The sequence below is a fragment of the Pezoporus flaviventris genome, unplaced genomic scaffold, assembly GCF_033815535.1.
Source record: "Pezoporus flaviventris isolate CSIRO_AGI_PZ_B2104156 unplaced genomic scaffold, CSIRO_AGI_Pfla_v1 ptg000129l, whole genome shotgun sequence".
Taxonomy (NCBI): Eukaryota; Metazoa; Chordata; class Aves; order Psittaciformes; family Psittacidae; genus Pezoporus; species Pezoporus flaviventris.
In genome coordinates, this window is record NW_026892677.1 from 4,152,253 (window position 1) to 4,164,973 (window position 12,721).

General features: G+C 46.2%; 1 protein-coding gene across 1 annotated transcript; it reads left to right on the plus strand.

Moving 5' to 3' along the window:
* The first annotated feature begins 268 nt into the window (after positions 1-268).
* Positions 269-9,999, plus strand: EEF1AKMT2 (EEF1A lysine methyltransferase 2). Its single transcript, XM_061478620.1, is given in 7 exon segments — positions 269-465; positions 746-811; positions 1,566-1,680; positions 7,892-7,999; positions 8,819-9,035; positions 9,794-9,891; positions 9,894-9,999. Coding segments are annotated over 7 exon segments (690 nt in total). The 5' UTR covers positions 269-403; the 3' UTR covers positions 9,918-9,999.
* Positions 10,000-12,721: the final 2,722 nt, after the last annotated feature.

Consider the following 12,721-nt stretch of genomic DNA (forward strand, 5'->3'; position numbering starts at 1 on the left):
CTCAGGTCTCCCCTTCAGGAGCCTTCTCTTCTCCAGGCTGCCCCAGCCCAGCTCTCTCAGCCTGGCTCCAGAGCAGAGCTGCTCCAGCCCTCGCAGCATCCCCATGGCCCTCACTTTCAAGAAGAGGTTTAATTTCAATTTTACCCTTTAAATGAAAACACTGCGCTGGTTCAGCTGACCCATACGGACTGCAGCCATGAAAACCCCGTCTTTCAGAGCGTCTCTCTCTCTTATAAATAAACCTACAAAGCACTCGGGTTGTTTTAAGGGACGTGACCCCCCCCAGCCTCAGCTCCCCCGCGGGGCAGCGAGCACCAGTCCTCCAGGCGCCAGAGCGGCGCCCGCCGCCCCTCTCCCGGCTGTTCTCTATGGTGTGGACGTAGTTCCGTGTGCGGGGCCGGTGATGGCGGGGCCGGCGGTCGGGGAGGAGTCGTTCAGCCCCTCGGTGCTGGGCACCAGAGAGCAGTGAGTGGGGCGGGCGGTGGGGCGGAAGGGTTCCTTCACCCCCAAACCGGTATTGGTGGCCGGGAGCAGGAGGCCCGAGCTGGGCCCTGAACACTCGCTCGTAACCCGCAGTTCCCCTCAGCGCATCTCCCGGCTCACAGCGTGTCCCCGAGCAGTTAATCTGTACAGATGATACAATAAGTGGCGTTGCTGTATAGATACAGTGTCTCTCCCGTCTTTCATCTAAACCTTTTCCAGTATACATTGCAATATCTTCTCCTTTCTCTCCCCCGGACCCCAGCTGGGATGCTGCCTATGACAGAGAGCTGCAGACTTTTCAAGACACCGGAGATGCTGGGGAAGTTTGGTAAATAAAATAGCTAAATTAGTTATTAAAAGTAAATAAAATAGCGTGTTTCTATTATTTCTTTATAAATGTAGACATTTCAAAAACATGCAATGTCTGGATAATTCTGGATGTTGGGAAGATGGTGGGAACTTTAGTCTTGAAGCCACCAGTTCCTCTCTTGCCTGATTTTGCAATGGTGATTTCTCAGTTTCACATGGAAAACTGTCATTGTGCAGAGAGTGATGTGTGGTTATGGTGTATGTGACTGATGGATGTGTTCTTTATCCCTGAGCTCAGGTTTAACTACACAAGTTGCTGGTGCTGATGCCTGTTTTAATATATAGAGTCATGGAATGGTTTGTGTTGGAAGAGACCTTAAAGCTCCTCCAGCTCCAACCCCTGCCAGGGGCAGGGACACCTTCCACTAGAGCAGCTTGCTCCAAGCCCCTGTGTCCAACCTGGCCTTGAACACTGCCAGGGATGGGGCAGCCACAGCTTCTCTGGGCACCCTGCGCCAGTGCCTCAGCACCCTCACAGGGAAGAGCTTCTGCCTGATCTCTCATGTAAATCTACCCCGACTTGGTGTTTTGGTGAATTTTAGGGCCATGCAATTAACTTACACAGCACAATCATGGAGCTGTGACAGTTGTTACCCAAGTGCTTCAGTAAAAGGTGCTTTGCAGATGCTGGAGGGAGGGAGTGATGAAGTCAGTTTGCTCTGCCTTTTGTACAGTTTTGCTGTCTGACTTACCTGAGCCCTTGTTTTTCATAGGTTTGGAGAAGAAAGCATGGCTCGCATCATCAGATGGCTGGAAAAGCAAAAGGTCCCCCTTGATAGCCCTGTGCTTGACATCGGAACTGGGAACGGTGTTTTACTGATTGAATTGGTTGGTATATTACAAACATTCTGCTTTTGATACAGAATTGATGCTTCAGATGGAGTAGTTTAAATACAGCACTTGCAAGTGACAGTAGTAATCATGGCAAGCTGAAACGTAGTTGAAAACCAAAAAGCAAGCAACCAGAAGTGAATCATAGAATCATAGAATCACAGAATAGTTAGGGTTGGAAAGGACCTTAAGATCATCCAGTTCCAACCCCCCTGCCATGGGCAGGGACACCTCACACTACACCCAAGGCTCTGTCCCACCTGGACTTGAACGTGTTTTCTTCTTTCCCATCAACAGAACACTGGTTACTGTTCATCAGTTTTTATATTGTCATATGGTTTAAGAGTATGAGTGAAATTAACTTAGTGCTGTTGATACGCCTTGAAGAACATCCTGTCACAAAGACAAGTGGTTCTTAAACAGCCTGGGGGACTTTGGTGCGTAACTGCTTGAACAAGCAGCGCTGTTAGGGGGTGCAGACCTGGGACCAGAACTTGTCTGTTGCTCTACCAAATGGAGACAAGCTGCTTTTTTTTCCCCTAGACGTGCTCCAACTTGTCCTTTCTCAGTGCTGCTCAGAGTGTCAGCACTTCAGATTACAAAATATACAGTATTTCTTTACATCAGTCAGCCTGAGCACCCCATAGTTTATCTTTACCTATTTTCCTACATTTAAAATGAATTTCTTGCTGTTGTTGTGTAAACTACGCCCAGACGAGGAAATTAAGTGGATTAATGCACAGAGTATTCTCCTGTGCAAAGCCAGACCCTTTCTTTGCACTCAGTTCTGATAATAACTCTCACTGTCAATATAAAAAGTGGTTAAAATGAAGGGGTTTTCTTTATAAATCACTTAAAAATGACTTCTTTTCAAGAAGTGTCCGTATCTGTCAGGGTGGAAACCCCTTCCCAGACATACTCTGAAGTGATGTCATGTTTTTGCAGTGATACAATGTGTTTGGAAGTTCCCATTTTTTTTTCTATTCTTTAGTAACTCCTTTGGTCTAATACTCAGGAGAGCTGGTAAAGGGAGGAGCTGTCATTCTGTCCTACATTCTCCACTGGCTCCACTAGTTACTGTAGAAATGGAAAGGGCTGGACGTCAAAGTCGGGTTCATAATGGAATATTTTAAAACCAACTTTGATTTTTTAAGAGTGTAAAGCCTTTGTAGGCACCAGCTGCCCCACTGCAGCACAGAAATTATATCCTCAGAAGTAGAAATGGCTCATCTCAGTAAGAGAAATGAGCCAAATAACAACGATTCCAGAGGGACCGTGATGCGCTTGTGAGGTGGCCGATGGCAACCTCATGAACTTCAACCATGCCAAGTGCAAGGTCCTACACCTGGCTTGAAGCAATCCCAGGCACAGCTACAGGTTGGGCAGAGAAGAGATTCAGAGCAGCCCTGCGGAGAAGGACTTGGGGGTGTTGGTTGATGAGAAAATTAACATGAGCCGGCTTCAGTGTGCGCTTGCAGCCCAGAAAGCAACCGTATCCTGGGCTGCATCAAAAGGAGCGTGACCAGCAGGTCGAAGGAGGTGATCCTGCCCCTCTACTCTGCTCTCGTGAGACCTCACCTGGAGCATTGTGTGCAGTTCTGGTGTCCTCAACATAAAAAGGACATGGAACTGTTGGAACAAGTCCAGAGGAGGCCACGAGGATGATCAGGGACTGGAGCACCTCCTGTATGAAGACAGGCTGAGGAAGTTGGGGCTGTTCAGCCTGGGGAAGAGAAGGCTGCGTGAAGACCTCATAGCAGCCTTCCAGTATCTGAAGGGGGCCTGTAAGGATGCTGGAGAGGGACTCTTCATCAGGGATTGCTAAATGCAGTGCTCACCAGCTCTATCATTGTGGAAACATCCAACAGAAAAATCTAATTTATAAGCTTTCAACTTTACACTGGCCCCACTTGCAAACCTGGAATTGATTTTCATCCTCTAATGGGAACATGACAACCTGTGAGCTTTTAAAAAATATTAAACTGCTTAAGAGCACCCTTACGTTAAGTACCTTAAAGCACTGCTTGCTTTAATAAGAAGTTTTCAGTCCAGTTCCCATCTGAAAAGTGGCTTCAAAAAAATCACATTGTTTATCGGTGCTAAATAATTCAGGATCTCCCTCTCCTAGCTGATGTAAAAAAAGAATTTTTGTGTTAGCTGCTAGGCTTTGAAAGTCATGTTGGGATTCTCCTGGCAAGCACATTGGTTGCTGTAGAGCAGTTCTGCCTTTGGAGCTGGACTTGCTAATGTGCTAGAAATGGCAACACTGGGAAAGGCAGTCAGACTTCAGCCATGTAGAGCATTAGTAGCACCTCCCTCAAAGGTAGATGCTTGGGGGATGAATTAGACCATGGCCAGAACAGGTAGAGGTGCTGTAGAGTACACTTAGTTGTGGAGCACTAGGCCCTGAGTACTGTTAACAGTAAAGAATATAAATGGGAGTAACAGTAAGAAAATGACATTAAATGCAGGTAGGTCCGGGTAAGACACTGTCAGATCCAGTAGGGAATATTGCACAAAAAGGAGGCTGAAAAGCCACCTGAAAAGCAGCTAATAAAGTGAAAACAGGAAAGACTTTTATACTGTGTAAACTGGCCTCAGTGTCCAGCTAGAAGGCAGAACATCCAGCACACTGCTAAATGTCTTCTACCTACACACTGCAGGGATCTGCCCAACAGTAAGCTTCACAAGAAAGGCTGCTGGAGGTTTCTTCTCTTCTTTCTGCTTGCTTTGGGGGTCTCACATACATAAGAGGGACCCTGTGCTGCGTTTGTAGGTGCAGATGGAGGTCCTACCCCTATCAACATCAGGAGTCTGGAAGGTTGCCCTGCTGACCTAATGTGTTTACCTTCCAAGAATTCCAGCTCTTAAGGAAATGTTCCTGCTGCCACATAGAGCTCTGACCTCTTTTTTATACCCTGAGTATTGTGGGAGCAGACAGTATTAGAAAACTTCTCTAAATGAAGGGTGTTCACCACCCAAGTAAGGGTGTCTACCTGGCTGCACCACAGGCCCAACCATAGCAGCTTTGCAGTACCTGAAGGGGGCTACAAGGATGCTGGAGAGGGACTGTAGTGATAGGACAAGGGGTGATGGGTTCAAACTGAAACAGTGGAAGTTCAGGTTAGATATAAGGCAGAAGTTCTTCCCTGTGAGGGTGCTGAGGCACTGGCACAGGATGCCCAGAGAAGCTGTGGCTGCCCCATCCCTGGCAGGATTCAAGGCCAGGTTGGGCACAGAGGTTTGGAGCAAGCTGGGCTAGTGGAAGGTGCCCCTGCCCATGGCAAGGGTTGGAGCTGGATGAGCTTTAAGGTCCCTTCCAACCCATAACCGGTCTGTGACTCTATGGGGCAGTGCTGATCACACTGCACACTCCCTTCTGCTATTTAATCTGTTAGAAATAGCAGAAGCGTGTTTATAAATAGCACCTTCAGGACAGGAGTCCAGTTGCAGGATGCAGTGTGGTCACGTTTGGCACTTGAGTGAATGATCCCTTCCTGTCCCTCCATAGTCAGGCCATGCAGGTTTAGCAGCATTTAATGTTGTTTATCCTTAAACTTTCCTTCTCTGCCCAGGAGACTATAGGAGTGAATGGGAACTCCCTGAAGTGACTCAAGCTCTTCCTTTTTCAATAGACGAGCTGTTGTGGGAACTCCTCTTCCACCCCCAGGTCTTCAGCACAGGCATCTCAGGAAGCTTGATTTGCTCTGGGGAGGAACGTGGGCAGAAGCCTGAGCAATCCTCTGTTGTTCATTAACTGCAAACAACAAGATCTTTGTGTTCAGATGAAATTACTCCTCAGTTTAAAACAGCTGGTGAGCACTGAGCTCACACAGGGAAAAGGGCTGTGGGAAGGAGGGAGGGTTGTCAAACTCTTGCTGTTGAGGTATCAGCCTTTGGAGCAAGTAGAAACTCAGCTGATTGCTTAATGATAGTTAAAGTCTGTGTATTGTTCACAACCAGACCAAACCTGAGCCTCCTCCCTGTCTCTGCTACTATCTGCAGCTGGCCTTAAGATCAGAGCTCTTCCTGTTAGCTTTGCATCCAGCCAGACCCACTGACACACGTGATACCCGCATCTGGTCTCTTCAGCTTCTACCTCAGGGTAAAAATGTGTCGCTGCCACCTTCCCACCTGCTTTGCACAAGGGTTGTTGGGATCTCACTGCCTGAGTTTGCTGAACTGGGTTATCATTATCTGCTCTGAAGTTACATTAACAGAAAGTCTCTGTACACTTTTATGTGGTGCATAACCTGCCTGAAAGTTGCTGATACAAAGAGCTTGTAGCATGCAAATGATTGCATTCAAGTAGGCATTAGCATGAATAAATTAGAAACATGTAAAGTTTTTGCAGTGGATTTCTGTACTGATAAAATGGGTTACATATTTTAGCTCTTACCATTTGAGAGTTAGAAAACAATTGCTCAATCTCAGATGTTACGTGTCAGAGAAGTTTTCTTCTTATTTTGAAGCATCTGGCATTAGCACATGTTCTCCTCACTGGAAATTCCTGGTTTCTAGGTTACTTTTGGTGCAGATAATAGAGCCTGTTCCCCTCCAGGGTATTCCTTTTCACAGTTCTGCTCCATTTTCCACTTGTTGATCTAAGCCAGCTTTCAGTCAACAGTTCTTTTGAGGAGGTATTGGGCAGAATGGAGTTGTTTCAGCTCATTCCGCCAGCTGTTCAGCTCTTGTAATGCTAACAGGAATACAAATGAGTAAAAGAGGGGGGGGTTCAGTCATTAAGAGGAGGAGAATCATAGAATCAGCCAGGTTGGAAACGCCTTTAAGATCATCAGGTCCAAGCTTTACCCCAGCACTGCCAAGGCCACCACTAGCCCATTTCACTGAGGGCCTCGTCTACATGGTGTGTGAAAGCTTCCAGGGACGGTGACTCCAGCCCTGCCCTGGGCAGCCAGTTCCAATGCCTGAGCACCCTTTGGGGAAGGAATTGTTCCTCAGCTCCATCTAAACCTCCACTGGTGAAGCTTGAACCCCGTTTCCTCTTGTCTCATCCCTTGTTCCAGGCAGCAGAGACCAGCGCCCTCCTGGCTCCATCTTCCTATCAGGCAGTTGTAGAGAGCAATAAGGTCCCCCCTGAGCCTTGTCTTAGAATCATAGAATAGTTAGGGTTGGAAAGGACCTTAAGATCACCCAGTTCCAACCCCCCTGCCATGGGCAGGGACACCTCACACTAAACCATATCACCCAAGGCTCTGTCCAACCTAGTCTTGAACACCTCCAGGGATGGAGCATTCACAACCTCCCTGGGCAACCCATTCCAGTGCCTCACCACCCTAACAGGAAAGAACTTCTTCCTTATATCCAGTCTAAACTTCCCCTGTTTAAGTTTTAACCCGTTACCCCTTGTCCTGTCACTACAGTCCCTAATGAAGAGTCCCTCCCCAGCATCCCTATAGGCCCCCTTCAGATACTGGAAGGCTGCTATGAGGTCTCCATGCAGCCTTCTCCAGGCTGAACAGCCCCAACTTTCTCAGCCTATCTTCATACAGGAGGTGCTCCAGCCCCTGATCATCCTCGTGGCCTCCTCTGGACTTGTTCCAACAGTTCCATGTCCTTTTTATGTTGAGGACACCAGAACTGCACACAAAACTCCAGGTGAGGTCTCACAAGAGCAAAGGGGCAGGATCACCCCCTTCGACCTGCTGGTCATGCTCCTTTTGATGCAACCCAGGATACGGTTGCTTTCTGGGCTGCAAGCGCACACTGAAGCCGGCTCATGTTCATTTTCTCACTGACCAACACCCCCAGGTCCTTCTCTGCAGGGCTGCTCTGAATCTCTTCTCTGCCCAACCTGTAGCTGTGCCTGGGATTGCTCTGATCCAGGTGTAGGACCTTGCACTTTGCTTGGTCTTTTCTCCAGACTAAACCCCCCCAGGTCCCTCAGCCGTTCCCCATCACAGTTGTGCTCCAGGCCCCGCACCAGCTCCGTTGCCCTTCTCTGGCCATGCTCCAGCACCTCAGTGTCCCTCTTATAGTGAGCAGCCCAGAGCTGAGCACAGGATTCAAGGTGCGGCCTCACCAGCACCCAATACAGGGGGACAATCACTGCCCTGGCCCTGGTGGCTACACTATTGCTGATACAGGCCAGGATGCTGTTGGAATGAGATGGATTATAGGTAGAGAGTACATTTGTTGGGTAAAAATACTGCTAGCACACTGATCAAGATTCTCTGCTTCTGTCCAGGCAAAGAATGGCTTCATGAACCTCACAGGGATTGATTACTCTCCTTCTGCAATACAGCTGTCAGAAAAAATAAGAGAGAAGGAAGGGATGTCCAGCATTAAATTAAAGGTAAGTTCAGAGAGAAAGCTGAGTGAGGAAATAGAAAGCAATTGAACCCAAGATTAAACAACCAAACTGCTACTCAGATGTACTCAGTGTACTATATTAGTGTTGTCTTTTGACGTTCATTTGTGGGAGAACTCTAATCTAATAAATCTCTATTTGCAAGAAGATTTTTGGTCCCTTTTTTATTGCTGTCTGTAACAGTCATTAGGGCTGACAAGATTTCCCTGCTTCTACAGGCAACATTTGGCAAGTTCTCTATTTTAGCTGCTATATTCTGAATGTCACATCTGAGACAGAGGTTGAAATCCTAAGGTGATAGAATCCAAACAGTAGCTGTGCAGCAGGAGGTTTGGGAATCCCTGCTGGAGCAGGGGGTAGGACCAGAGGTTCCATCCCATGAATCAGCCTTTCATCCTGAGCTCTCTCTCTGCTGAGCTGTTTTACCCTCCAGCTCTGGATCTGCGTTCTGTCTCTGTTCTTGTATGTCAGTTGTAACCTCTTTGTAGCAGCCCTGTCTATTCTTCTCCATTTGTACAGCACCCAGCATGCAGCACCTGCACTTCAATTGCACTTCAATTATGTTAGTTTGAGTTTCAGATGGACAGGTATATACACAGGCTTTACCACAAATAGATCATCACATGATACGTAGAGAAGAAAGAAGCTGTCAGGACATTTTAAGTGTGAAAGGCTGTGAGTTATCCCTTTCCTAAGCACACCTATTGTCAAGTTTGAGGCTTTGTATTTTAAAGTGTTTGCATTAAAGATTCAGGAGCTGCTGAGTAGAAGATTTGTTTTCACAGTTGCAGACTTCTGGTTTAGGTAGAAGACTTCCTGGCTCCATCAGCTGAGCTGTCAGGATTTGAGATCTGTATTGACAAGGGGACTTTTGATGCCATAAGCCTCAATCCTGATAACGCGGTGGCAAAGAGGAAGCAGTACGTGAGATCCCTCTGCAGTGTGTTGAAACCAGAGGGCTTCTTCCTCATAACATCTTGCAACTGGACCAAGGAGGAGCTGTTGAATGAGTTCAGAGAAGGTAAGCAGGTGAACAGAACCATCTGTCCATGTATGGTTGTTTAAGGATGAGTAAATTTTAACGTCTGTGTTAGCATATTGACTCTTTTAGATCAGGGGTAGACAAGGTAAAGTGACCAGTAAATGCTTCAGCCTGTCTTCCCTCAGTTTTCCACAGAAATTAGAACTTCAGGGTTTGCCAGTGCCAACACACTGAGGAAGGACAGGTTTTGTTATACTTTGGAGGATGAGGATTTCAGCCTAGTTACACTGGGGAAGTGTGTACCTGGGTGACACTTCTCCTTTGGCCCTTTAGTACGAGCTCCAGTTCACCCGTCTGATGGCTTTGAAATCAGGACAACATTGCTACCCATATTTAGATGAGCTGGCAAGTCTGTGACCATGATCTTTCATGTCACCTCCTCAGAGACCTTTCTAAGGGTTTTTTCCATGACACTTAGCTCCTCAATCTCATGCCTGAGGCTTGAAGCTCAGTGTGGATCTAAACCAACCATCCCTTCTGGGGAACTAAAACCACTGGCAAATTCCCATCTTTTCTGCCATTAATTTGTGTGAGTCAGCCAGCTAAGAGTTTTATTATCCATGGAAGGCTTTCAGCTGTAGAAAGCAGTGGTGCAGTGTAACAACACAGTCCTATAAACTCCGAGTAACTGCCTTGCAAGTTTTCCAGAAGAATAAAGAATGGTTTGCAAAGGGTTATCCAGGAGGCGAATAAAATGACTTCCTTCTAATAAAAGCATTTTAATTTCTGTCTGGCAGGATTTGAGGTTCTGGAGGAGCTGCCAACACCCAAGTTTTGCTTTGGAGGAAGAATTGGGAACAGTGTAACAGCATTGGTTTTCCAAAGGAAAAAAAAGGGAGGCCATCCATCCTGGACAAATGAGATGAGAAAAGCCTGAACTTTAAACCTGACAGAAAACCTCAGGCGTGTATGTAAATAAATGCTCTTTGAATACACAGTAAAATACTACGTATGGGGCTCTAAGGGGCTGTAAAACATTGCCCTAGGAACATTTCAGCTTTGCATAACTTGCCTGTAAATTCTGTCCTTGCTACAACCTCACTTGTTGTAGGGAAGCTGCAGGTTTGGAAGAGAGAAACGAGGCATTTGGAGTACGGAGACTAACAGAAGTGGATGACATCTGTGTTTGGAACACAAAGATTAACTGTATTTAATGCCTGTATCTCTAATCAGTGACCAAAAGAGGTACAACAAAAACCTCATTTCTCTGTTGTGTGGTTTAGCATGGAGAAGAGAAGGCTCCTTAAGGGGAGACCTTAGAGCAGCTCCAGTGCCTAATGGGGCTGCAGGAAACCTGGAGAGGGGCTTGGGACAAGGGCCTGTAGGGACAGGCCAAGGGGAATGGCTTTAAGCTGCCAGAGGGGAGACTGAGATGAGCTCTTAGGCAGAAGCTCTGCCTGGGAGGGTGCTGAGGCTGCCCCATCCCTGGCAGTGTTCAAGGCCAGGTTGGACACAGGGGCTTGGAGCAAGCTGCTCTAGTGGAAGGTGTCCCTGCAGGGGACACCAGTGAATGGTCAACCCCCTTCCAGGCAGGGGGTTGGACCTGGATGAGCTTTAAGGTCCCTTCCAACCCAAACCATTCTAGGATTCTATGGTTCTGTTGTTCTGCATTTTCAGAACACTATTGCTTGCAAAGTAGGGAAATGAGATTTCTTTCTGCCTTTACAAACATGTGTGGGTGACAACAAACTTGTTCTTTCAAACAAAAAGGAGGCCCTATTAGGCAATCAAGTTTTGTTTCACAGGCAAGGTCATGTTTGCTTATCAGAGCATTGCTTCTGGTTTCCAGAGTTCCCCTAGTTCCCAGTGTTCAAGAGCTCTTTAAGCACCAAGGAATACTTTCAGCCCTTTCCTGTGATAGGAAATAAGGGGTTATTTGCACAGTGATGAGCCTTTTCTCTGTGCTCCCTCTGGTGATGTCTTAAAGGTAGGAATCCTAAATTCTACATCTTTCTGCAAAATGGGATATACTGGTTCTGCTGGAAGGATGGTCTACCAGCGGTGGTGAGAGCATTTAGTCCCAGCGAGTAGCTCTTTGCATGTTTGGTCAGTTGGGTTCCTATCTCAAGCTCTTGCTATCATTTAGGTAACTAATGTAGTAAAATGTACAGTATCTGCCCAGCAAACTTCCAGCAGCCGACGGGAATGCTGTGACATGCGAGTAGTGACTCAGACAGAGGATTTTTGATGGATTAGTACAAAGGATTCAAAGTAAACTACTGATAACCTCAATCAGAAGAGTACAGCATTTTTGTAGCCAAGTTGGCATCAGGTACAGTTAAACCAAGGAAATTGTAATTGGCAAGTGCTCTGGCAGGATACATTTAAGGCATCTGCTTTATTCCCATCTGTAATCTGTGCTAATGAAGGCACGATATGTCTTTGATCATGGAATGAAAAGAAAGTCATAGCTTCTCCTTTAATCAATTAAGAGGAATTCAACTCCAGATTCACACTCCAGATACGTAAGGTTCAGGGCAAGTATTGTTTTCTCCTCTTTCTAGGATAGATGATTAATACATTTTCTTCCCTAGCTAATGTTTTTATATCATTTTTAAGGCTAAAAATAAGCTTCCTATAATGGTTCCACAGACATTTTAGCATCAGAAATCATGTCCATGCAAGTTGTATGATCAAGCATGGGTTTTAACAAGGCATTTGGAAGCAATGAGAGTAATTCACTGTTTTCTCTTGCCGTCATGTGGCTGTTCCTCAGATGTTCTGGAGAACTACTGTGTTTCTTTTTGCCATTATTTCCTCCTATATGAATACAGTTTCTATCAGGGAGGCTTCTTAGTGTGGGGAAAGAGGAGCAACCTTCTTTTGCAGCCTAACTCATGGTCATGGCTTATGGAGGGTTTCCACTTGGAAGCATTTCCCCACCACATCTGGGCTACCTATAGCTCCATTGGCAGCAGTTCTTCAGAGATGTGGTTCTTCTGCTTTACATTTGGCATTACAGGATCCAGTGATAAGGTGGAGATACACACACTAATGTCACCACTAAAATGGAGTGGAAATGAGTGGAAAAATGGAGTGGCTTTCCCATGTGGAAAGGTTTTAATTCCTAAATTTGTCACAGTCTCCAATAAGCACTCAAGTTATTGGTTGAAACCAAGAATTTCTGCATCTGGTCTATAGTTTGCATATTCTTTCACAGGCCAAAGCACTTTCAAGTATCACTTGAGAGTAGAGAAATGCTTGTAAAACATGTTACAGGAGATTTATTTTAAGGCAATAATAACCAAAGAGTTACTATTTAAAATCTGCCCTGTTGGAAACCTGATATTTGATGAATAAGGGAGTCAAGGTACAGCTCTGATACTGACCTAAGCAATGGCATTTTTTCTGACTAGTAGGGTTTGGAAATGACATGTTAAAGAATGTCCTTAATTTGGGGTGGTTCGTCATGGTAGATGGCTCTTTATGAAGGTATGATCTCTATATGGATGCTGGATGTGGCTGCCCCATCCCTGGCAGTGTTCAAGACTGGACACAGGGGCTTGGAGCAGCCTGCTCTTGTGGAAGGTGTCCCTGCCTGTGGCTGGGGTTTGGAACTGGATGAGCTTTAAGGTCCCTTCAACCCAAACCATTCCAGGGTTCTATGATAAATGTTAATACTGTTCAGTGAAAAAAACCCTTAAAAAAGAGGCTTCATAGTAGTT